At 38.2% G+C, this 25,521-nt stretch overlaps 3 protein-coding genes across 7 annotated transcripts; all 3 read left to right on the top strand.

Annotated features, from left to right (window-relative positions):
* Positions 1 to 6,332: 6,332 nt before the first annotated feature.
* Positions 6,333 to 7,323, top strand: LOC116169872 (sodium-coupled monocarboxylate transporter 2-like). 2 transcript variants are annotated; one of them, XM_031486054.1, is made up of 3 exons: positions 6,333 to 6,520; positions 6,567 to 6,742; positions 6,794 to 7,323. In XM_031486054.1, the coding sequence occupies exons 1-3, from the start codon at positions 6,353 to 6,355 to the stop codon at positions 7,044 to 7,046; spliced, it is 597 nt and encodes a 198-aa protein (XP_031341914.1). In that variant the 5' UTR covers positions 6,333 to 6,352; the 3' UTR covers positions 7,047 to 7,323. The 2 variants fall into 2 exon arrangements, with proteins under 2 accessions (XP_031341914.1, XP_031341915.1); XM_031486055.1 differs by having other exon boundaries at positions 6,567 to 6,747; positions 6,805 to 7,323.
* A 5,661-nt stretch (positions 7,324 to 12,984) lies between these two features.
* Positions 12,985 to 15,426, top strand: LOC116169505 (sodium-coupled monocarboxylate transporter 2-like). 4 transcript variants are annotated; one of them, XM_031485616.1, is made up of 10 exons: positions 12,985 to 13,046; positions 13,103 to 13,163; positions 13,212 to 13,401; positions 13,443 to 13,720; positions 13,764 to 13,986; positions 14,035 to 14,175; positions 14,223 to 14,441; positions 14,491 to 14,761; positions 14,808 to 14,965; positions 15,016 to 15,426. In XM_031485616.1, the coding sequence occupies exons 3-10, from the start codon at positions 13,226 to 13,228 to the stop codon at positions 15,230 to 15,232; spliced, it is 1,683 nt and encodes a 560-aa protein (XP_031341476.1). In that variant the 5' UTR covers positions 12,985 to 13,046; positions 13,103 to 13,163; positions 13,212 to 13,225; the 3' UTR covers positions 15,233 to 15,426. The 4 variants fall into 4 exon arrangements, with proteins under 4 accessions (XP_031341476.1, XP_031341477.1, XP_031341475.1 ...); XM_031485617.1 differs by having other exon boundaries at positions 13,009 to 13,163; positions 13,212 to 13,398; XM_031485615.1 differs by having other exon boundaries at positions 13,009 to 13,163.
* Positions 15,427 to 19,255: 3,829 nt separating this feature from the next.
* Positions 19,256 to 21,317, top strand: LOC116168605 (sodium-coupled monocarboxylate transporter 2-like). The gene is made up of 8 exons (XM_031484532.1): positions 19,256 to 19,420; positions 19,465 to 19,742; positions 19,788 to 20,007; positions 20,052 to 20,192; positions 20,243 to 20,461; positions 20,506 to 20,776; positions 20,821 to 20,972; positions 21,022 to 21,317. Exons 1-8 carry the CDS (start codon positions 19,257 to 19,259, stop codon positions 21,281 to 21,283), a joined length of 1,707 nt encoding a protein of 568 aa, XP_031340392.1. The 5' UTR covers position 19,256; the 3' UTR covers positions 21,284 to 21,317.
* The last annotated feature ends 4,204 nt before the right edge of the window (positions 21,318 to 25,521 follow it).

Here is a 25,521-nt window from a genome sequence, read left to right as displayed (position 1 = left end):
TTACACTTTTTCATTATAACTTTAAACAAATGATTATTTTGACAATAACATAATAAAAAAGTTTTCCATTGTCGTTCAAACCAATTCATTACCAGTACAGTTACATTAATTGCCATTGTTTGTTTGTATCTTCAAACATGAGGATATACCAGAAATCATGACGTTAAGAAATTTTTAAATTGAATTTCGACGAAGAAGCTGTGTAGCCGGATATCGAGAACTTTAGGTTCATCAGGCCGTTATTACTAAAGGTCCATTATTCCAGGATCAACACTGGACCTTTGTCATTTTTTGGAACGATTCTGGAGGGTTTGGTCTTTTATTTTAGCTTTTGGATTTACAAATTGAACTAACCATTTTAAATTAACATTTTCAAGGGACCGGAGAATATAGTAAGTTTTCATGTAGAGCGAACCGAACGTCAAATCATAATTTTTACAAAATTGGTAGTTTACATAGAAACTAAAAAAATGTCGACCCTTCGTGTGAAATGGGAAAACCCAGGGTGTTGGAAGTTAAACGTTTTATAGATTTTGAGCTGTACTCTGGAAGAAATAAAAGAGAACTTGCAAAGCCAAGGAGCTAGCCTCTCTGCTCTCCTTTAATACCCCGTATTTACCCAAAACGATCCTGCCGGCATTTTTCCTTTGAAGATTGGCCCTTATATAACAAATGTTTTAATTGTCAGCGTTTTGGTCACGTCTCAGCCATCTGTAAATATACAGAAAGGTGTACTTATAGAAAAAGGTCGGCTTGGACGTTCGAGTGGCCCAATTGCCAGGGATCCAAAGCGCCATATCTAAAACGTGTCCTGTATATAACGAAGAGTCAAAGATTCAGAAGATTAAGGTCACTCACAAGCTTTCATATAGCGAGACGAAAAACAAGCAGGCGCACTGGCTAAATCCTAGACCAGATGTCTAGAAAATAATTCATAGAGCTCGGACCGAATCACTTTGATATGTTTTTGTAATAGAAGAATCGCATACGATTTTCAGTAGCGGAATTGGGCCGTATTCGGAAATCCGGCTCATATTCAATAGCACTGATCCTTGAACTCGTAGAAATCGATTGGCGAAGGTTTGAGATCGCCGTCTCTTTTCGTTCTCGAGCTAGTTCATGAGGAAAAGATTGACAGACGGACAAAACCATAACATAATAGTAATTTTTTCCCCTAAAAACCACGGAAGAGTCGCTACTTTTAACCACCACTGATCAGACTAGACAGTGTCATCATCCCTCCCTCGGAGGGTACACTTGACTCCGAAGCTTCGGGTAATAGAGCCTCAGTAGCCTCAGGGGGAGACAAGTGAATTAAACACAACTGTGGAGACCATGAAATTTTAAGCCCACCCCACAAATAAAACTTTGTGGAGCAAACGGTTCAAAAAACTAATAGCTGCAGGACACAACTCAAAGGAGGCTGGAGTCATGGCTGCAAAGTCAAACAAGATCCAACAAAAGCCTCAGGAGGGTCAGCAAGCTCAAGGAGCGAATAGTAAGGAAAGGAGCAGAGAATCAGATAATGCCCTAAAAAAACCCGGTCAATCATCTCAATTTCTCTTTCTAAGGAGATAGGTGGGAAGCTTTACAGCGCATCAAAGTAGGGATCATCTCGACAGACCATAATCTGGATATCATCCTCTATGATAAGTTGAAATTATTAAAAGCCAACATAATCGAAGCGATATTTGACGGTGAAGGGGAGAGAAAGACTTGTTTCTACGAATGGTTACCAAACATGGTTGGCTAATGCTCTCCTGTATGGACGTGGAGACAGTCCAGTGGTTGAAAAACCACGGTGCAACTGTCAAACTGTGGTAAGGAGCTCAACTTGAACTTCCGGAAGAAAAGGATCACTCAAAGTCTCGCTCACTTTCAGGGAGAGGCAGAAGAGTCGACCAGACCACATTTTAAAATGGTTACATAACCAAAATTCAGGCATTAATGCGAAAACCCCAAAAAGCCTCTGGTGGAACGTGGAACACTCAAAGCAGGTCTCACCTAGTTGACTTCAATGGAAGTCGGGAAAAGCTGAACTGCCCCAACGAGACAGACCTGGTCGTGTGGCAACTAAAGCCAAAGGAAAGGTTTCTGCTCAAGTGTAAGGCACCGACGTGGAATTTATACAGGTGAACCTACAAAGGGCGAAAGGAGCCAGCGCACTGTGCACAACGTTCACCAAAGAATATTTAGATGGCCCCTTATACAGGAACCATGGGTAATTAACTCTCTTATGAAGGGCTATCCTAATTTTTCAGAAACGAAAGAGGGAACAATTGCCCCAGGGCAGCGGTTTTCGTAAAGGCCTTCGTAACAGCCTTCCCTCCTTTAGAGTTCATAACAAGAGACACCTGGTGTCTGTGGTGGTCGACGCGCCAATGAGCTCCGGTGTTTCCAAAATAGTGTATGCTTCGGGTGAGAACGAGCCAGCAGTGCCTCCGCCACGAAGGTACGGAGGCTGAGCAGATACTGCAAGGCAAAAAGGCTACTTCCTCACACCACCTCCACTTGGTCAGCACGGACACACTTGTAACCAGGAACAGGAAAGAAGTCCTGGCTATTACCTTTTGCTCTTCCTTTCTAGCATTAAGAATAATGGGATGGAGGGTCTCTGACGCGCCCTCTTTATCGGACCACATAGTATAAAGATTTAGAAACTAACCGAACATTCATACTGAGATCCTCGTACAACAAATTGGGCACTGTACGTGGAACTATTGAAAAGCAACACCGGAGGATTCTGCAGGGGGGTAATGGATCAAGACTTGCCACACTGCTCACTGATGCTCTTCTCTTCTGTTTTGAGGAGAGTTGTTTGCTGAAGCGGGCTAAAGCAAATAAAAACAATCTTTGGTGGAATAATGAGCTAGGGAAGCTCAGGAAACCACCAGAAGAGTTTTTAACAAAGCCAAGCGCAATGGTTGCTGAGATGAATATAGAACGTTCCTCACTGAGTATGATAAGGCGACTTCGAAGGAAAAGGAGCGTTATGGGAGAGATCTATGAGACGATAGAAGAAATTCCCATAGCCTCTCGCTTACGGAAGATACTCTTACAAGAGAAGAAAACCAGTGGGGGAACACACTGGCTCAGCTATAGAGCTCCTGATGCGAACCCGCTTCCCGGGCTCTGTTGACCACAGGACATCAGGAGGCCTCCAACTTCCCGTTCTGCCAACAAATTGTAGATGTGGTTTTTATTCCTAAGGCGCGTAAGAGTCTCAGGAACCTACCTTTCATCTTTAAAACGATGGGGAGAGTAGAAAAGGACCTCTCAAAGCCTCGCCCACTTTCAGGGAGAGGTTACAAGGGAAGAGTCTTAAATGAAAGAAACCCTTCACTCCAATCAACGTGCATACCAAAAGGGACGCTCTACGGAAACCATTCTTTATAACCTCAACTAGATAGCTAAGATTGGGAAAAACACGCTAAAAGAATCGACCTTAGTCTATTTCCTGGAAAATGGGGGGGGGGGCATTCAACTGCGCCTCATAGGAATCCATTGATGAAGCAGTAAAAGACAAAGATACCGACCAGTGCACAAGACGTTGCATAAAAGCCCTTGCAGTGGTATGGTGGTCCAAAGCTGAAGAAAAAGTAGCCCCCAGACTCAACTAAACATGCTCCAACGTGTCCGAGTTTTACTAGAGCAATGAGCACTACACCCACAGCTGCCATGGAGGTCTCGCTGGGCCTCTTCACTTAGAGGTGAGCAATCATATTGCAGATTGTACAACAATTAAACATTCCTGAGTACATATCTCAGACCACATGGTGGAGCTTTATGCTGGCACACAGATGGCTCCAACTCGAAGGAAGAGGTGGGGAATAGGCATAAGAGCGCCGAACTACGCTCTCTTAATAGTCTTAAGAACCACTCCTACAGTATTTCCAGTCCAGGATATAGCTATAAATAGGTGCGCAGGGGGAATTGTGGTCAAAGGGCGCATTTACATTTGCTTGGACCATCAGACAATTTTCAAGGCTCTATCAGCCTTATCCCTGACCACAATAAACTGTTCGTGGAATGCCACACAAAACTGGAAGAAATAGCCAGGCGTAATCGTGTTAGTTTGTGTGGGTGGCAAGCCATGAGGTAACTAGGAGGCTGATTGCCTTGATAGGGCCAGGACCAACCATCCCCAGATTGAACCGGAACTCTACTGTGGGGCATCAGAAAGTCTAGGCTGGAGGGTGATAAGAAGACAGCTCAGAAAAGAGAGGGATTCTGCCCCTAAACTAGAACAATTCAAGAAACTGAGTAGTTTCCGGGAAAGTAAAAGTATTTCTTTTTATAAATCCGAAGGAAAATTAGAAATGTGCACAATGCACTCTTTCTTCTTATTTTTGAAAGTATAATGTTACAGCAAAGACAAGCATTTTCCATGGGCTTTTTTTAAATGTTCAAATTGTTTTTATAGCTTCTCCCAAGCAAGGTGGTATTTTACTCTCGAATGCGCGTTCTTCAGGTTCCGCTTGATTCATTCAAGTTAATTTTGTTTTAGTGACAACTTGTTCAAATATGTATGCGGTAAGTAGTTACGCAACGCTCCCTTCCCAGTACATGGAAATTCCCAGGGAGTTTGGCGGACACTTTCAGAAGGCAGAAATATTTTTTGACAAACGTCCTAACATTCATTAACAATGAAGTATCTGCTAGTATTCCTTTTAAACATGTTTTAAAAATACGTCACATACTAAAAAAATGCCCATATTAAACTTGATCACTCAAAGGCAGAATAAGCTACCAGAACAACATCCTTCGTGAGTCTTTCAGTAGTAAAGTGGCCAAGAACATAATTATACCAAATTTGCATGATGTTGTCTGGTTCTTTCTGTGAAATCCTTGTTACGCATTTTCGAATAATATGTATGTTAACTTATGCAAATCAAAACGAATATGCAAGATTCTTAAAGTAGGTAAACTAATTTAGTCCAATAGATTCAAACGTGTTAATCGAGTTTCAGTTAGCTTAAAATGGCGACGAACGGCTTCACATGGATCGACTATGCAATATTCACGATCGTTACCGCGATAAGTTGCATTGTAGGTTTATATTTCGGATTATTTTCAAGACAGAAGACAATCGAGGACTACCTCTTCGGTGGGAAAAACATGAAATGGTTTGCGGTAAGTATAAGTTTAACCGCAAGGTATACCTTAAGGTGGTGGTCGACGATATTCTACCTTTAAATTTTAGTGCACTGTCCAGCCATTCAATCGTAGGGTTAGCGACCGAGGTGTATCTCCATGGAAGTCAAGTTATACTAATGACTTTTTCGATAGCACTCGCGAGTTTAGCTAACTATTTCTTGTACGTGCCTGTCTTTAGCAACTTGAAGATGACCAGCATCTTCGAGTACTTGGAAATGAGGTTTAATGGTTTTTTAAGGAAGTTGATCATGTTGATCGCAGTAGGGACGTATATGTGCGTTCTTCCTTTGTGTATGTACACTCCTTCGCTTACATTTAGCCAAGGTAATTCGATGCGAAATTTGAAAGAAAACACAAAACCGTATTTTAGCAACGGGCGTTAACCTATATATAATTGCCTCGGTCATGACATGTGTATGTATGCTCTATACCAGCCTGGGAGGAATTAAAGGAGTCACATGGAGCGATGTGGTGCAGTTATCCATTACCATTACTCTTGTAATTGCGCTTATAGTAATGGGAATTGTATCAACCGGAAGCGTTAGCGAAGTTATCCATCGTGCAAGCGATGGTGACAGGCTAAAAATTTTTGAGTACGCTTACCTATAACTATCAAAAACATTGACGCTCTCTATTCTTTCATAGTTTCAACCCTGACCCGACCGTTAGAGTGAGCTTTTGGACGATTTTGCTGGGATCCACGGCTACCTCATGCGTAACTCTTTGCACGTCGCCTCACGAGGTTCAGAGATATTCTACAATACCTAGGCGATTAATACCTCGGTGAGTTAGGCTTAATGACAATTGTGGAAATCCGAATGAACTTGTAGCTTAATCGCTTCATATTCGACGATTTATACTTTAGCGAAAGTCTTGTGCATGACACTAGGGTTGGTTATGTACGCAAAATATTTTGATTGCGATCCGAAGTCAATTGGAGCGATTAAAAAGGCAGACCAAGTCCTTCCGTACTTCATAACCGAACTCACTACGTCCATTCCGGGATTTAATGGTTTATTTTTAGCGGCGTTCTTTGGATCATCTTTAAGGTAATTAAATACTAACAATGATTGATTAGCGAAGTATTTTCAGCATATATTCGACGTTACTAAATACGCTGTCCGGAATAGTTTACAACGATATCGCTCCATGGATTATTAGCGAAAAGGTTTTAAGAAAAGCCCCTAGCTTTATTATGAAGCTGCTAGTTGTAATTTTTGGGCTGTTGTCAATAGCTTTTATATATTTACTGGAAAATGGTGGCACGGTCTTTGAGCTAAGCTACTACGTTAGGGGTACTACCGGTGGAACCATGTTCGGGGTATTTACTTTGGGCGTACTGCTTCCTTTTGCCAATTCTAAGGTAATATCAGTACAGTTCACAGTAACTCGAAATAAAGTAATTTTAGGGCGCGTTTCTTGGCGCAATCGCATCGGTTTTATTGATGGGGGTGATAGTGGTAAATAACAGCATCTACGTCCGAAACGGATTCATTCACCATACCCCAAAATCGTTGCATACATACGGATGTAACACCACCACCTTCAGCAATTTCACTTTGAATGTTACGGCAACACCTCAACCGTTGAGTATTTTTCTTTGACACGATGCAAGAAATTTTTTTGATTTTTTTAGGCCTTCACCAGAAACTTCGTTTTGGTTGTTTCGAGTTTCGTTTCAGTACTTCGAGCTAATAGGAGCAATGACCACGATAGTAATCGGAGCTGTGGTCAGTTGGGTAACTAAAACGGAAGATAACCAAGTGATTAATCCAAAACTTCTCACGCCCATTGTACGCAAATACTGTAGACCAGTACAGGAGGCACAAGACCAAGAAATTGGACCTCTTAAAGAAACTGTTAAAAACGTGGTATCTGGGGATGATTAGTGACTATGGGCACACCAGAATTTAATCAGTTTCGTTGCAAACTGCCATGTTCTCACTTCACTTGTTTAGTTTAAACAAATTAATTAATTTATAAAATACTTCGTATACTAAAGTATATCTAACAACTTATTGAACATTTGCGGGTGACCAGTGTGAACCCAATTTTCGCTTCCGGTCTAATACGCCACAATGGCACAGATACTTTATACATACCTGTCTCGTGATTACTATAAGAAACAAACAACGAAATAGAATACAGAATAAATAGTATACCGTAGTTTAGCATTAATTTGATGTTGGTTTGTCACCCTAAATTATATTCGTACCCCCTAGTAACTTTCCCTTCGTGATCAGTTTCTTCTAAATATTCCACACATGCTGCAATCCCTTCTCCACCTCTTCAAGCTAGTCCATGAGCAGCAATTTGAAAAAATTTGTTTTGCAGCACCTTCCCAAAGTTCAATTATTTTTTTCAATTCCGATACTGATAAAGCTGATGCACTTGCCCGCCTTTTTGAAGGTTTTTTTTTTGTAACTGTCGACGTTTGGCCTTTCGTGCAGACCTAGCATTTGCCAACTCCACATCCGAAAAGGGTCCAAATTTGTGTTTGTACTTTTCTTAAAAATATTCCTTCAATTGTTTGGCAGTAGAATTCTACAACACTTTGACAACAGTCTCCTACAACCTTCCAAATTTTTCTTGTGCATATTAAATCTATAATCTTCCATAATCGTTGCCAATTCCTCCACAGATATGTTTTCCCTATCGAATTCATGACTTTTTTCAGAGCAAAGGTCAGTAAACTGCTTCCAAATACTTGACTTGGATTGGACTTGAAATTTATCTGAAAGCTTCCGATAAGTCAGCAAACGACAATGAAACTAAAGCAGACATATTCTATTAATTATAATCGGTGAAGATGCTGTGGAAATGTACAATACATTTACGTTGTCCGAAATTGACGGGGTGTTATTTCCAGCGGTACTCAAAGCTTTCGATGACCATTGTAGTCCCAATAAAGATATCGTGTTTGAGCCTTTTAAGTTTTATAGTACACCAAGAAGGAGACGGATTCGATCAGTTCAATAAGTTATCTGAAGTCCTTTGAATTTGGATTATTAAGTGATGAGATCGTTCGGGACAAAGTTGTTTTAGGGATTTATGACGAGGTCATACAGGAAAGATTGTTACAGGTGGTGGATCTTGATTTGTCGAAGGCCGTCGAAATTTCAAAATCTCAGGCTAGAAAGTTCGAAGAGGTTTTAGCCGAAGTTGAGGTCATTAAGAAAAGGTCAAACGGAAATTATGTCTGTTTCCAAAACCAGTGGTGTGAAGAAAGAGTTTCAATGCGGAAGATGCCAGATTGTTCATGGAGTTCGTGAATATTCTGCCTTTGGCAAAAATTGCAATAAATGTGGACAGTTAAATCATTTTACAATTTCATGTCGAGTAATAAATGTGAAGGTGCTACAAGAACAGGACGAGCAACCTGATGAGTTGGAGTTCGCCATCAACAGTATTGGGGTCAGAAATCAGAATAAAAAAGTCCTTAAAGGTAAAAAGTGTTTTACAGTGCTCCATTTAAAGGAAGGTTTCTAGCATCTAGAACTTAAGGAAAAGTCTAGTGATCTATGCTACACACTTTGATTGTTAATTAATTGTTTGCCTTTTGGGCTTAATAGGGCTGCAGAATATTTTATGCCATTAACGAAAAAATCTTTGGAAACTTCAAGGACGGCCACTGTTGAAGTGTACATTGATGATCTATTGATAGCTGCCGATTCCTCTGAGGAACATGATCGAATTTTAAATTCGGTGATCGTAGGAGCTATTGCAAATGGAGGCCTAGCAAGGTTCAATTTAAGCAGCCCTCTGTTAATTATTTTGGTCTTATCTTTTCGGAGTATTTTAGGAATGATAAATGATTTGCGACAGTTTATACTTAGCTGATTGCGGGAATTATTAAAGAAAAAAGTTGAATTTAAATGGTTAACTGCACACTCAATTGTGCTAGGTAAAATGAAAAACATAGTTATCTAATACCCCGGTGTTAGCTAACTGACGGATATAAATCAATCACCATTCAAGCCGATGCATCCAAAGATGGTTGGGGTGCTGTCTTCTTCAAGGCGACAAACCAATTTCATTTACTTCTGGTAGCTTAAGTTCTAGTGAGAAAAATTGTGCCCAAATAAAGAAGGAGCTTCTCGCCGTTATTTTTGCTGTGAAAAAGTTTCATACCTTCATTTATGGTCGCGAAATAAAAGTAAACATAGATCGCAAACTTTTGGTAACTCTAATGAATAAAAAAATTGGCGTTTGCAAAGAATGAGAATAAACTTACTTAAATATAAATAAGTGTTAAATTACTTGCCAGAAAATATTATTAGTTTCAAGCAGAATTATCTGTGGAAATGGTTTGATAAATATCAATATAAATATAAACCACCGTTTAATAGTCCCTGATAAACTTAGATCCTATATTTTACGTCTTCTTCACGAACTTCATTTTGGTACTGTTAAGACCAAACAGCGTGTTAGACAAATTGAATTTTGCTCACATAAAAACACATAAAAAACTTTAAAGCCAGACAGGAATATTTTAAACGAAATCACAACAAAAGTGCAAAACACTTGAAACCAGGTGATAATGTCAAAGTTAAAAAACTCAAAAAAGCTCTAAGCCCCAAATCGCAATCGTGTGCTCTTTTTTTTGACAAACGGGAATTAATTGCAGAATCTTTTCTTAAAAAAAGAGCCCACGAAAAGGATGCAAGTTTTGTGATTTGGGACTTAGGGCACACTTTAAAAGATCGTTAAACAATTTTTCGCATGCTTGATGGTAATTGCGTCAAGATCGCAGAAAGAAAATGCGTTGAATCGTCGTGTGTTAGGAAAAAGATGCACAAAACAATAGAAGGAATCCAAAACAAAGCTATTTTCAATTATGTACCAATAAAGAAATGGACCGTAACTAATAATCGTTTAAGATATAACATCCAAATTACATTGAATTCTGTAAGAGGTCAAGAAAAATTTTCCTGTTGAAGTTTGAACAATTTAGTGTTTAATAATAAAACCACATACAGCAAATTAATATAACTTTTGGCAGCTTATATTAGGCATAAAGAATTAAGACTGTCAAAAACGTTATTTTTTATTGGCTTTGAACTATTATAGGAAGCTGCTCTGTCAAAAATGTGGCAACTGGTTTTTTTATATGTCCGTGCCATGTCAGTTTTCTGTCAAAGATTCCCTCAAGAGAAAATAAGGTCCGTTGTAGTAGTTTTTGGTTGAATTTTGAGTCATCTGTTCTTCGGTAGATGGTTAGGACGTTTGCATATAGGAAGTCTTTCATTTGTGGCGGGATTTCTTCGGCGACGCTGTTTGATTGCCAGATTGAAAAGTATGCAGCTTAACACTGATCCTTGGGGTATGCCATTCATTTGGGTGTCCTTGCCCAAGATTTCGCCATTTGGTCGTACTCTAAACATTCGGTTGATTAGAAAGCTTACCTTTATTCTTTCGTATTTTATGAGATTTTCAGTACTTTTATGTTTCCTGAAAGTTCTTAGTGCTTTTCTTCTTTGACCGATAAGAATAGCACACGATTCCACCAGGGTAATTTTTTTGTTTTATTGTATTCCTTTGGTTGGTTTTCTGATAGTTGTTGTGAGATGAAGTTTTCGTATCCTTTCCAATTTGCTGTTTTTAGGTTCCACTTGGTTGTGAGAGAAGGGGTATAAAATGTATAGATTGCATATACTTAGTTTTCTTTGCTTATCTGTGAGGATGATTTCGCACGCCGCTGCTTGCAGGTTTGTTACTAGATTAATTTTATTGAGAAAAAAAGGTTCCTTTATATAAAGGTGTACACCTCCTGAAGCCTTGAGTCCCAGATAGTAGTCTAGTCGTATATCTACGTAACGTTTAAGGGGGTAGCATTGTTTGGGGTTAGATGTGACTCTTGTATGGCAATGGCTATTGGGTTTTCTTTTGATATTATTTGTTTCAACTCTTATCCATTGTATTACATTGCAGAAAAGTTATCATATTTTAGTACGTGGACTCTCAGAGACTAAATCTTTGGATAGGTCTTCATTTCCTAGTTGTTTACGTAAATTGGTGATAATCCTAGTAAATCTGTACTTTATTTTTTGGTGTTCGAGGGGGTTGTAGAAATCTTTGAATGTTTCTAATAATCCTTCAACATCGTTGACATGTTTTCTTTCTGTTTTCAGGGAGTCCCATTTCATTCATAAAGTTTTTAAATTGGTTGCGTTGTTTTGCCTTGTCCACGAGTATTAGGTGTTGGTATTTCTTCGGTGCTTACTCTTTTCCTTGGTTTGTGGGAGTTTTTTAAACTTTTCTTCCATTTTGTTGGTTGTTGGGTCGATAATCTCCGGAGACGTATCTGTAGCGGTTTCTGATAGCTGGCGTTTATTTTTAGGATCGAATGATAATTGATCGATTGTTGATGAAAGGAGCTGATAGCCATTTCCAGTAGTGGTTTTGCCTATTTCAATTTGGAATGGAGCGTAGTTGGCTGATGGAGTTAGTTCAGTGGGTTTCAGGCTTGTTTAAGCAGGTCGTCGAGATATGTCCAGGTTGCTTACAGATATAGCAGTACGAATCTTCACCACAGCCACCGTAAACTAACTAACCACAGCCTAGCGGTCGCATTACCACGAGACGTTTCCTTTGCATCGCCAAACTCCAAACATCGAACAACTACAAAAATTGCCAAACTCCCTAACTGTATCAATATAATTACCGATAACATTTAACTTATGATAATTGACATAGCCTATCCTCACCTCATGTACCTAACTGAAGTCAATACTCCAAGAACAATTTTATTATACATAATAATAATAATAATAATATTTATTCCTCAACTGTTTTACAAGTAGTATATTAATTACAAACATAAATAAAAATTAATATGCAAAACAGCCAAGTCATATAAGGCGTAGAGGAAAAAAAAGCTCGAGTACGTAATATATACATATATAAATAAGCTTCAAAATAGAATATTAAATGGACTAAATGGAAATAATTACACAAAAATAAAAAATAAGGAATTATATTAACCGGTTGTACTTGAAAAAAACTCATCCAGTGAATAAAACTCATTTTGTTTTAGCCACGATTTAAGTTTGCTTTTGAATTTATTCATAAACTGTAAATTTGTAATATGTGACGGCAACTTATTGAATATTTTAAGGCCCTGGTATATTGGAAAATGTTGTAATTGAGTACTATGTACCTTGGTAAACGAAGTTGAGTGTTTGTTCTAGTTTTGTGCTCATGTAAATCTGACGGCTTAATATAGTTATGCTTATTATTATAAATTTGTAGAGATATTCTAAAAATGTAGAGATTTGTTAATGTAAAAAGTTGCATGAAATATCCCACCATTAAAAAGATCCCGATCAGCAATAAATCCCCTGAACCTGATCTTGATAAATCCAGAACGTACTAGAAATACTCTCCTGATAAAAGTTTTTTTCTTATTGTTATGTATTTCATTTCTGAAAAGAATATGACTGTTGGAATGCGACAAATGAAAACTTTACCGCCACCACGGAAAGCGACATGAAAAAGAAGGGAAAGTGTTTATGTACCAATTTGCATGTATAGGTAATGAATTTCTCTTTCCTGAAAACCCTTAATTGGTAAAACTAACCACAGCCTCAACAACAACACATCCAAGTAATCCTTGAAATGTGGCGCATGGAAACTTTCATTTGAGACGATTGTGCAAAGTTCTGCATATTTTTGTTTTACGCATGTTATTGATAGTATCTTATATCAATAAATAGGAAAAATAGGTTCATACACTATTGGATGACTTTAAATAAATAAGATCAGGGACGATACTGCATTGCGAGGGGTTTTTTTCCATCAACAGTGAACTCGTCTCTGGCGCCACCAATGGGTTGCTCAACTACATTACATCTGCAATTCGAGCAGATATCAACAGACGGGTTTATCCGGTAAGTTCATTACTCACGCAATCGTTGTTTACAAATATTTAAATAAACAACGATAGCCTAAACGCGTTGGGGAAGCGTACTCCAGTGGTCAAAGGATTCCACGACTTTCCTCAAAGCGTATGTATCTTTCTCAGTTTGTACAACCGGTCAATGTGTTTTTTTTAGTTTAGGGGCGCAAAATGGAAATCCTATACTTTTCTTACATTGATTACGCAGTTTTCACGGTGATGTTCGGTTTTAGTTGCATCGCGGGCATTTCGCTTCGATCTTTCAAACGCGCAACCGGAAGTGAGTACTTTAAGGACGACACCAAGGCCAGAGTACTACCGGTGGCACTTTGCCTAGTTGCTAGGTAGTGAGGACATCTTCAACATTTCACCCTAACATCATATTCAGTACGGTTTCAGGTCTATCTCTGCTGGGATTTCCTTCGGAGGTATACACTCACGGTACCCAAATATCTATGATGGTCTTCTCCATCATGATCATGGGTATTATCAACAATTACGTCTACCTGCCAGTATTTTACGAGTTGCAATTGAAGAATCCCGTAGATTACCTTGCGATACGATTTGATGAAGGAACTCGAAGGGTTGCATCAATTTTCAACAGTATTGGTCTCTGCTTATCTTTACCATTAATCATCTACGTGCCGTCTCTGGCTTTAACTCAAGGTAAGTGAGCTGATCTGTGAAGATAATTTATCTTGTGATTTAGTTTCCGGGGTGAACTTGAACGTCATTGCGTCAGTGATGTTTTTAATTTGCGTTTCGTACGCAACGATTGTGAGAATGGGAACTACAGAATGGCTCAACGCCTTTCAGCTAGCGATAACGGTCTTTGCGTTGGTCATTGTTCTCTTTATGGGTATTGTGTCTGTGGGAGGAGTTTCGAGAGTGTGGCAGAAATCGATGGAGGGCAATCGCTTGGAGTTCTTTAAGTGAGTTTTGTGCAAATCTGGGTGAAGATCCACGTTTCAGTGTTGCAGTATGGACCTAAATCCAATGATTCGGTGTACGTTTTGGTCGGTTATTATTGGTAACACCTTCTCTTGGCTGGGGTTTGTTGCTGTTAACCCATCGGGTGTACAACGCTTTGTTTCGTTTTCGTCGATCAGTGATGCAAGGAGGTTGGTATTGGCACTAGTGGTTCAAAGTTGCTAGACCTGCTTTCTAGGGTACTGGTGATCTTTGTAGTATTAGCGATACTGGCAAAGCTGGTGAGTTGCTTCTCTGGGCTGATCATGTTTGCCAAGTACTTCTACTGCGATCCGCTTTCCATGGGGTACATGACGCATGCCAGCGAAATACTCCCCTACTTCGTCTTGGAGGTTGCCTCCAAATGTCCTGGTCTGAGCGGTCTGTTTATAGCGGGTCTGTTCAGTACGGCTTTAAAGTATGCGAATCTGTACGGGCTTAGAATATCGTCTGTAGTTCAATTTCAGCACCATGTCCGTAGCTTTAAGTAAAATTGCCACAGACACCTTCGATGACATTATTGCCCCATGTAGAACGCGTGAATTCTCCAAAAAGGATGCCAACTATATTATTATCAGTATTATAATTGCAACATCAATGATTAGCGTGGCCGCAGTGCAGATAATTGGCAGGCTTGGTTCTCTGCTTGAGCTCTTCCAATGCGCGTACGGTATAACTGGAGGACCGGTACTTGGCCTATTTACACTCGGGGTTTTATTCCCAGTGGCCAATAAAAAGGTGAGGTCACGCAATGGTTACTGTAAAACTGACCTAAATTTTTCAGGGGGCCCTCACTGGTGCTTTAGTTTCGGTACTGGTGATGTCGTCAATCATTGTTCAGCATCAGGTTGACATTTGGAATAAATCCCTTGTGTACAACACCAAAGAAATGAGGACGTACGGCTGCGATATCTACTCCTTTCTTAGCATCAACACAAACAGGTATGCATTTCCACGTATCCCTAAGTTTATTACACAATTCCTGTTTCCAGTTCCGCTAACGAGTTGCGATCAGTGGAGCACGAAGAAGCATTTTCCCTGGCAAAAATCTCGTTCCACTATTATTACTTCATTGGAACGCTAATTACAGTCATTATCGGATTAGTAGTCAGTTGGATTACGCGGAAAGAAAAAGATAGTATTAAAAATCCCTACATTTTTAGCCCAATTATTCATAAGTTCCTACGTCCAGTTTACGTTCCTATCTAAATTTCCCCTAGATTACTAATTTATTTGCACAATTCATCAATCCCACAAAAATATGTTTAGCATAAATATCATTTCAACATTACCCAGTAGATATAGGTACTGAGGATTCCCCGAATTATCATGGTTTTAATATTGTAAACATAGACGTCATCAACCGCATTTAATTTATTTAATAATACACTTTACAAACATTACTTGGACGATATTTTTATCTTTATCCTTTCTTGTTAAGCTAAGAGAATAACGTCTTTTCCAGAAATGTTGGGGTATTTTTTCATATATAGAGATAGAGAGAAAATCCAAAGAAATCTGTGGACGATCCGAGATAAAACCATATAATGCGAAAAGGTGATATAATTTCAGGGAAATGTCAGGACACTTTGAAGGGGGAGAACGTCAGTAAGTAGAATCTAATAATAGAATATTAGGGAATATTGGCATGCGGTCATGCGCCACCCACAAAAGACCTGTCCCACAGCTAGCTCAAAACAACCTTTAAATTAAGAATTGTAATTATTTTCCTCGTATACGTCCGGCTTTTGAAAAATCTCAATGTTAACTTTAATAATTTGGGAGAATTAATTAGACTATGCCTCGATCAATTTCCGAAAATTCCAAAGAATGGACTACACAAATTTTCATTAACAAAAAACAAATTTCCAAAGGAATCGGATATCGTATTAATTGATCTGGATAATTGGATTGCACCATGATGAAGCAAGCTAATTTTAGCCAGGAGAGCGCTTACGAACCATCCAATGCGGATTTAATGAAAAAGTTGCTCCAGATTGAAGCATCCCACAAAATTACCGAACAACAAATAAATGCATCTCTCAATCTTGTCATGCTAAGTTGGACGAAAATTCACTGGAGTTAGTCAAAATCAACGGCCGTATTGACCAAAATGTCGAGAGAATTGAAGACATAAAAACCAACAATCTAAGATTGGAACGGGAGGTTGAAGCATTGAAAATTCAGTTAGACGCCACGGTCCAATATAATCGTCGAAACACTTTGGAAATACAGGGGATTCCTACCTTAAAGCATGAAAACTGTAAAGACATTGTTCTCCAAGTCGGTCAAGCGCTTGGAATCACCATTTCAGGTAACAGCATCGATGCTTGTCACCGTTTAGGGTCGCAAAAATTAAATCAGCCGCCACCAGGAATTATATGTAAATTAATCCAACGCGATATAAATGAGGAATTAATACGACGCAGGAAAATAAAGCGAAATTTGTCATATACCTACAGTGTGTCCCAGATCGCGTGGGATTACATGGGTAACTTTGTTATTATTAAAGATAGAGAATTGGTTAAATGGGCAATGTTTTGCAGTTTTGGATGCTTATTTAAAATTCCCTTATGGAAATTCAAAATGTCGCATAGGTTCGACGTAAATTCAAAAAAACTAAAATTGGTCATTTCCTTGAATGTCTTATATCATCGAAAGTATAAGAGATATAAAAAAAAGTTTTATATAAAAGTGACTGTCTTTGATACGCTTAATTTAGAATTGAAGTCAAAAAAAAATTAAGATGGCCACTTTTGAGGAACATTTACCAACTTCCTAAAGTTAAATGGGCGCCATATTGGATTTTTAGATTACTTGATAGATTTTTTAATTCTCTTTTCAACGAGCTATTATAACATAAGATTGAAAATAAGATACCAATTATATTAACGGTTTTTGTATTTTAATCAAGTAGTCTGTGACGAATAAAAAAAAACAAAACAAAATCTATTCGAGGCAACAAAACAATGAAAATAATTACACCAAATGTTTAAAATACTGGCCATTATTAGTGAAACACACTTCAAGACAGTTTAGTTTAGTGATTATCATTATTATTGTAGTGGTAGCTACTTCCACTTTACTTTTATTTTTTAATTAAGTACTTACTTTTATAATTTAATGTACTGTACATAATTCGTGAATTGTGACCTGAGCAGCCAGCTTGTTGGTAGGTAGCATATACCAACCCTTTCTTCGAAACATACGTTGTCGGGAAAAATCCTTTAAGGAAGTTTATTGGAGAATTTGTAAATCATGGTGAGCAGTTAAAGATCCAACGAAGATTACCGGTCCAATTACATGACTTCCCATTATGCCATAAAATCCTAGAACAAGAGCAAATTTAATTTTTTTCAAAATCCCGCATGTACGTTCAATTGCCCATATTAATTCCCCTGTTCTACGCATGATGATTACTTACAATGGATTTCAAAGATCTCGAAATGAAAATCTGCAGCTGTTTGGCCTGTCCTTATCGACATTTAAATTAAGTTTGTGTTAAGTAATTAGTTAAGTTGATGATAGATACTCATAATTTTTTTTTTGTTAACATTTGCATATGTCCTCAAACCTTAATATGGAATTAGTACTGTTGGTTTGAGAAGATTAATAAAAAATAAATAAATAAAAATCTAATATTGAAAAAACTAGCCGGGTCGCACAATGGGTTCGAATAAACACAATTCATGCCTTCTTTCCATGCTGTCCGTACTGAGTGTGTTAGGAACGCTTGGGCAACGGTGCCAACTTCGATGTTTTCTAGTGGTACAGTACCTTTTTCGTTGCGATACCGAAAGTGGTCCTACCAGGTTGATGTAAACATCAGTTCGGACCTCGGGTTGTCGGTGGGAATTCGCCTCTGGAGCGGGGTGGTTGTATCATGTTACTTTTGTTGGTTGGCACTGCAGTTCCCCACATAGCAGAACTATATACAATGAATATAACATACACATCCTCTATGGGTATATCCATAGAATGTAGAAAAGTATGTTGAAAATGTGCAAGGGATATACGTTTGGCAGACTTCACATAATACATATACTATGTCTTATGTATGTTCATGTATATGCATTAGTCATGCTTCATATACCATGAATATTCCTATAACATGCAAAGATGTTCAGTAGGATATTCCATGTATGTTGTATATGTTTGGCGCAAAACCCGAAAACGGCCAATGGTCGTTTTATTTGCTCAATCTTAAGATTGGGCTATTTAAAATGACCAAAGCTCGAATTCTATTTCAATTTCGGGCGTTGATTGAATTGATCAAAAGTGAAAAATGAATCAAAAAGGCCGAAAGAGTTCCTACAAATTTAGACAGAATGGGTTTAAATCCGTGTTCCCTTAACTCGTTGGACAAAAGGACCGAGTCGAAGAAAATTCCGAATCATTGTTCAGAGAGGGTAAAAAATCTGGAGCAATATCAACAACATACAAAAATTAACAATCCGAGATTTTAATAATTTAAATCTGATCTTAATTTAATACAAAATGCTCAAAAGTAGCCATTTCAAAAAACAACTCACCTCATTTCTCATTGGTGAAAAATAACATTTCGAAGTCTCTTACATAAAGTGCATGGAATACTTTGTTAATTAGCGGGATCTTCTGCAGTCCAGAAGGTATCTGAGGGTCCTGGATACGGTAACTTTAGACTGAAGTTGTATTTCGAGATGAATGTCGTAGAACGTGAATGGTTTATATATATTAATAAAACGTATTTTAAACGTAGGTATAAAATCGGTCTACACAAAAACGTATACCATACTATCAATACCGAATTATCCTTTCAAAGCGCTTTAAAAGCCGATTTCAAACGCAAAGTGTGTTTGCTGGGTTCCCTCCCTCGCCTTTCCGAAATACTACCGTCTGTCTACTCTTCTTGATATTGGTTTGATACGTGGAGGAAAGCCAATCCGAGCGGCTAACGAGGCCCCATAGCATTCCCAGCTCCTGACCCTACCCTTAGTAAACCTAAACAGCTGTTATCGCAGGGAACGTTTGTAACGAGTGGTTGAACTGAGTTATATGATCATATATAGTTTTTATGTTAGAATGAGGCCTTACAAAATGCCACTTATGAACAAATGGGTTACGTATTTGTGCAACATTTATCTGTCGACCTGCATGATAGGATACGCCTAATTAAACAAAAACAATAGCCGCTCGAGGCACGTGCGGCTATAAACTTTGTACGACATAGACCGTTTATGGGTTTAGTATAACCATGCTAACGCTGATCGACTTTGTCTTCTTTGGCGGCTCGATACTTCTCAGTACGTGCATCGGCATCTACTTCGGTTTTTGGAAAAATTCCAAAACCGCAGACGAATACCTTCTAGGCGACAGAAAAATGAAAATTATTCCAATCAGTTTGTCCATAGTCACTAGGTGAGACAATAAGGGAAACGTTCAGTTATGAATGTCTTTTGCAGTCATATATCGGGGGTAACTGTAATGGGACTTCCCGCCGACATCTACGTTTACGGCGCAAATTCGGTGTGGGCGTGTTCGACAATTATTTGCGCTTGCCTGTTGGCTTCTTACGTGTACTTACCTGTAATTATGAAGCTAAAGGTGCCGAGCGTGTTTGAGTACCTCGAGTTGAGGTTTGACACAAGTCTCAGGAGGACTGCGTCTTTCATCTCTATCTTGCAATTTCTATTATATAACGCAATTATTGCTTATATTCCAGCGATAGCGCTTTCACAAGGTGTATCTTCAATTTGAAGTAAACCAAAATGTAACGAATTTGTAGGTGTGGCGATAGACCCTCGCGTGGTTATTGTGGTAACGTGCATCATTTGTATCTTTTACACTGCGGTTGGCGGATTTAAGGCGGTCGTGTGGACAGACACCTTTCAGTTTGGTTGCATGGCCACTTCAGTACTTGCTGTGCTTATACTAGGAGTGGGACTAGCGGGAGGAGTTTCTTCAGTTTACGAGAAAGCGTCGCAGGGAGGACGTTTAGATTTTAAGTAAAGCGAGGTCATAGGAAGGGCTCGTACAACCTCTATATCAGTTTTAGCATAGACCCAACGATAAGAGATGGTTTTTGGCAGTACCACGTTGGCTTTTTGGTGATATGGATCTATTACAGTAGCTTCCATCCTGGAGCCGTACAAAAATATCTCTCACTCTCGAACCAGTCGAGCATAAAAATGTGCCTTTCCAGGGCTGAAATTCCCCCTTAACCTGAACGTTTATTTACAGAACGGTGGGTCTACTGTGCTGTAGTTCTGTCACTTTCTATATTGTTAGTATTCTGACTGGAATAGCCATATACGCCAGATATTCGGACTGCGATCCGGTCACTGCTGGTGAAGTGGAACGTTTTGACCAGATCGTGCCGTTCTTCGTAGTCAACGATGCAAAAGTACTTCCGGGACTACCTGGAATATTCATGGCTGGATTGTTTAGCGCGTCATTAAGGTGCGTATGACTTCGAAGTATAACCAGCAACAGCTAAATTTCAGTTCACTATCATCATCACTCAACGCGTTATCCGCAATGATTTATGGGGACTTTGTACTTCCACTCTTCCCGGAGGATGTTGTGAAACAGAAAGAATATTTTATACTAAGAGCGATAGTTGTAATATGTGGAACCGTGAGTACAATTGCAGCACTATTCCTTGACAAGATGGGTGCTATACTGCCTTTCTCAAATGCTTCCGTTGGAGCACTATTTGGACTTCTGTTCGGACTTTATTCTCTTGGAATTCTATTTCCTGCGGCCAACGCAAAGGTAAGCGATCTCATGGCGAAGGTTTATTTACGAGGGCATTTTAGGGTGCGTTTTGTGGTACAGTGATCAGCTTTCTAGTTACCGCTGTCATAGCATCTATGAACCAATGGTATTCCTTGAATGGTTCCATTGCGAGCTCTTCAAAATCGTTTTCGGTTGAAGGGTGTACCATCCCCGTTAATATCACCCGCCCATTGTAAGAGTACTTACGTTACTGATAATGGTGTGATTTTACCATTTTGCAGACCAAGCGAACCATCTCCACAACCATTCGTGCTTTTCCGACTATCATTTTTTTACAATGCTGTTATAAGTGCCGCAACGGTTGTTTTAGTGGGAATTGGAGTGAGCTATTTTACTAAAACAGAAAAATGTGTGCATCCCGACCTTATAAGCCCTATTTCATTGCGTTTCGTGAGAAAGTACTGTCCAAATGGCACATCTGCTCAATACGTTGTTGGAAAGGACGGCGGAAGGGATACTTTTAGTTTTGAAGGCTCCATGTGATACTTTTAGTTTATTGATTAAAGTTTTAAATGTCTAGTAGTTTCTCGCCTCAAGGTAAGGGGAGGGGGGAGTGCTGTTACCGACAGTTAGGAAGGGACTGCGACAACCCCATTGACTGCAGTGCGAGACGCCTCTGGGTCGAAGGGAAGCAGCATGGGTTGACATGGAAAAGTCACCCCTAGCAGACGGCTGAGACTGGTCGGCTGCATCCAAGATCTCCAACACGCCAGGAGGCCTGGCGCACTGAACCGTCGCCACCGAAGGGCGTCAAGGCGTATCACCAGTGGACCTTTTTATAGTGCGCTATTTAGTTAGTGTGTTATACAGGGTGGCCCGGAGAAAACGAAACAGACTTACTAACTCGTAAGGAAATAGTTTTTAAAGGAAACTTAACACGTCGATTTGGATTGGAAGAGGGACGTCTTTTACTTCAAAATTTACACCCTTGCTGCCAACCCCCTAAGAAGGGTTGCAATCCCTTCGGTAATTTAAGTTGGCCGTTGGGTCGAGTGACACATTATTGGAGAGGGTTCTCTTAATTTTCTACACATGTGCGGTTTATTTTTCAAATTTGAGCGAGTCGTTTGTAGTATACAGGGTGTAAATATACAATTATACATATGGTTGATTTACAAAAAATTGAAAAATTCGTGATTCAATATTTAAAAAAACGTATGACACCTAGTATGCCGTGTGCTGTCAGGATGTGCGGTGCCTGTTGTGCTATATGGGGAGATCAAATCGCGCAAAAGTAAATCTTCAAAACGAAACACTGAACAGGTTGATGTAGGTCTTTTCTGTGTAACACAACAGATACCACGCATCCTGACGGCACACGGCATGCTAGATTTCACAAGCTTTCCAATTACTGAATCAGGAATTTCTTCATTTTTTTTGTATATGAACCAAATGCGTATTTGATGATGTTCTACTGCAGATTGATTGATCCTTTCAAAGGCATTACATTTGAAAAACAAAAATTTATATCGATTTCTAATGGTCTAACCGGAAGTTATGCCGAAAGTTTCAATATGCGAGTCAAGTTGCCACCACAACCACAACCCGTTATACATCGAGCACAATTAATTAGCATTAGATATTGTTCATACTATATCCTAAAGATCCCGGGGGACGAGAGTATAATTGGCTCCAGAGAACAGAAATAATCATGGAAGAGTATATTAGTCCGAAAGCTGGTAGGAATTTTTGGGTAGGTATTTGAGGCACGCTGAAAACTTGTCCAATACTTCTCCAATATATCCGAACACAGAATTGCAGGCATGGGACAGCAGGGCTAAATCAGCCCTTATATTTTTAAAGATACGATTTTTTTTTCAAAAAATGTTATTGAGGCATTTCGAAATTTTTACACCTTTAAATTTAATATTTAAAGAGCGAGAAAATCAATAAGCCAAATCATTTAGTGGGGCCTTCAAACTTCAAAGTTTGAAAGAATGCATATTGGCCGCCAATAATGCACGAAAACCCAGTGTACTCAGTACTTTGATCTATTTTGATGAAATTTTCGGGACAATGGTCTTTATTAACGATATAACGGTATCGTAAGACCATCTTCGAAAATTTGATCGACACAATTCAGTAGGCATCGAGCACAATGTATTACTATCACTGATGATTTTATATCTGTAAACAATTTAAAAAAAAGTTTTTTAATTTTTTTATTTTTGCCTTTCTAGTACATTATATTCTGTCACTAAAAAGGTAAAAAGAATTTGCTAGGAGTCAAGTTATCTCCCGAGGTTTTAGTGCAGAAACTACCGTAGTACTATTTTAGAATATTTTACCGGCACAATCCAATATGCACCGAGCACAACTTGTGAAAGTAGTACTGAATTTTGTACCTTACATAACGAGGGCTACAAGTCAAATTGACTCCTGCGTTTCAAATCAAGAAAATTGATTTTCCAAGTCACTACATATTCAAATTGGATCAGAACAATTTAGAACAACACTAGTACCATTTAAAAAGGTTCATTGCGCTTTTTTTAAATGGCGGGGCTAACTGTGTGGACGCAGTGCAGAAAAAATGATTTTTTGTGCAGTCGGCTGCGAAATAAGCCCTTCGCGGCCTCTCTGGCTCGCCTTATACAACGTATAAGTAAAATTGGACCATTTTGTAGATTTATTAATGGAAAGCCATTGCAAAGCTATTTATTACGTACACTTTCCCATGGCAGGCCACAAGTGACAGAAGGGATTTAGAAATTAAAATTGAAATTTTGAGACATTGTTTATTTTTATTTATAAATATTGCGATTGCACAAAATCATTTCGCAGCCTTGTTATACATATAACTATTCTAGGGTTTGTTTAATTGAATTGAAAATTGAATAGACGAAGGTAATTAAATTAAAAGTAATTATTCCACGATCGAAAAAGAATTATTTACTTGCGATCGTTTGGAGTAAACACTCCCGGCCTCCCTTCCGGCTCTATTTATATAGCCAAAAGTAGAAATCCACTCCCAGTACAACATTCTCCGGTACAAATATTAATGATTCTTCTCCTACAGAATTTTTAGATAAACTAAAATCCACTGTAACTTATAATGATAACGTAAAAGAAATTAATTCTAATCTAATCAACTATCGGGACAACATCGCATTACTCATCTCGCAAGATTTAGAATTCAAAGAACTTCTTCAAAAAGATATCATTAACCAAATTAAAACAACCTAGAAGATTCTGGAGATGCAATGCAACTATAATCAAAATCCCAGAAAAAAATCAAAACATACTACATTATTACTAAAGAACATTATTATAATTCTATAACTTATGAAGAAATATACAACTGTTTAATCTAACTCAACAATCAATTGCTAAAAGGCCTCCATTTTTGTCTTCAAAACTTTACACAATTTGTTAAACGCTTCCGAATTACTTCAAGAAATTAAGCTTAAGGTACCATTTGTTAAGCTAAGGCAAAATAATACTATTTTTGCAGTTAACAACACAACTTCCCCACTTATTAAGATCTTGATCACTTTAAATAAGTTGTCCTCAGTTATAATGATATCGACTTTTTTCGCGATCCCCTAAATTCAATAATAAATAAAATTAGATCTTAAGTCCTAATGTTTGTTCAGAGTCCCAGTGCCATGTAATTGGAATTTTTATTCTGTATGGTTTTTGGGTAAACAAATAAGTAAATAAATAAATATCCTCAATTAGTATGTCCAAATTGTATTCTCCTTTTGAACACTTGCAATAGAACAAAGCTAGAACAATGATGCGCTTTATTTTTAAAAATACAAATTTCAAAATAAACATATTAAACGAACAATGAAAACACGGTAGAGCACAAAAACTCAACCCAAATTATTTAGGACCTTACGAAATTGTGGAAGTCAACCCACTGCACTGCACTATTTTAGTAAAATAAGGTAAGGATAAAAGTACACGATAATAATTAAAACTCGCAAGTTCCTCATAAACATACATTTTTATTAATTTTATTTTATAGCATTATGTTAAATTGACCGGTTAATAGGTTTGAATGAGTAAACTAAACCGTTCTTTAACCGTAAAGGCATATAAAGTGAAACACATGATTGTGCATTCTAACGACATCTGTCATTCTTGTGGCAAATGCACGATATAAAATGAGGTCCAGAACATATTATGACAATTCTGTTTCCTATGAAAACCATCGCGACAGCTGAACCTAAGTTTGCCATTTTTGACGTCTTTAAATTAACTTCAGAATTTACTTGTCAGAAACTTTACAATGATTTATATGTATTCAGCTATAAAATAAAGTTTTTTTATTATACACGACGATAAAGGGAAACTAACCATCTCGTGAAAAAGAAACATTTTTCACTAAATGGTTAAAATATCCCTTTATCGTCTTGTATAATAAATAACTATTAAACTATTGAAATGTCATTGTTTCAGTTTATGGATAACCTCCAAGTTCACGATTTCGTCAGGCATTCTCAGGAATCTACCATGAACACAAACAATCCATTTTATTGAATCTCATTGGAATTTAATCACATACTTCAACTTAGAACCTGTTAATCAACAATTGAGAGATATAGGAGAATCATACAAACAAATGAAGGGGACATTTTAATCAAACTAACGAATATTGTCAAGTCCCTCTAAAATTGCTGGATCAATTAATATATCTATGCTTAAAGATACAGAAAACGATCTAAAAACAATCATCAATAATAAACGAACAAAAAGAGAATGGTTTAATGCAATTG

Source organism: Photinus pyralis, unplaced genomic scaffold, assembly GCF_008802855.1.
Source record: "Photinus pyralis isolate 1611_PpyrPB1 unplaced genomic scaffold, Ppyr1.3 Ppyr1.4_LG4, whole genome shotgun sequence".
NCBI lineage: Eukaryota > Metazoa > Arthropoda > Insecta > Coleoptera > Lampyridae > Photinus > Photinus pyralis.
Note: the sequence above shows the minus strand (reverse complement) of the source record. Positions and strands in the feature narration are given on the sequence as shown.

What these genes read in the sequence shown, in the direction of transcription:
- LOC116169505 (XM_031485616.1), top strand. Translation starts at nt 13,226, where the DNA reads ATGGAAATCCTATACTTTTCTTACATTGATTACGCAGTTTTCACGGTG. An exon ending in TCGATCAGTGATGCAAGGAG is followed by an intron (nt 14,176 to 14,222) that starts GTTGGTATTGGC and finishes CCTGCTTTCTAG; the next exon opens with GGTACTGGTGATCTTTGTAG. An exon ending in CTTAGCATCAACACAAACAG is followed by an intron (nt 14,966 to 15,015) that starts GTATGCATTTCC and finishes TCCTGTTTCCAG; the next exon opens with TTCCGCTAACGAGTTGCGAT.
- LOC116169872 (XM_031486054.1), top strand. Translation starts at nt 6,353, where the DNA reads ATGAAGCTGCTAGTTGTAATTTTTGGGCTGTTGTCAATAGCTTTTATA. An exon ending in TTCCTTTTGCCAATTCTAAG is followed by an intron (nt 6,521 to 6,566) that starts GTAATATCAGTA and finishes AAGTAATTTTAG; the next exon opens with GGCGCGTTTCTTGGCGCAAT. An exon ending in GTTACGGCAACACCTCAACC is followed by an intron (nt 6,743 to 6,793) that starts GTTGAGTATTTT and finishes TGATTTTTTTAG; the next exon opens with GCCTTCACCAGAAACTTCGT.
- LOC116168605 (XM_031484532.1), top strand. Translation starts at nt 19,257, where the DNA reads ATGCTAACGCTGATCGACTTTGTCTTCTTTGGCGGCTCGATACTTCTC. An exon ending in AGTTTGTCCATAGTCACTAG is followed by an intron (nt 19,421 to 19,464) that starts GTGAGACAATAA and finishes TGTCTTTTGCAG; the next exon opens with TCATATATCGGGGGTAACTG. An exon ending in AGCGATAGCGCTTTCACAAG is followed by an intron (nt 19,743 to 19,787) that starts GTGTATCTTCAA and finishes ACGAATTTGTAG; the next exon opens with GTGTGGCGATAGACCCTCGC.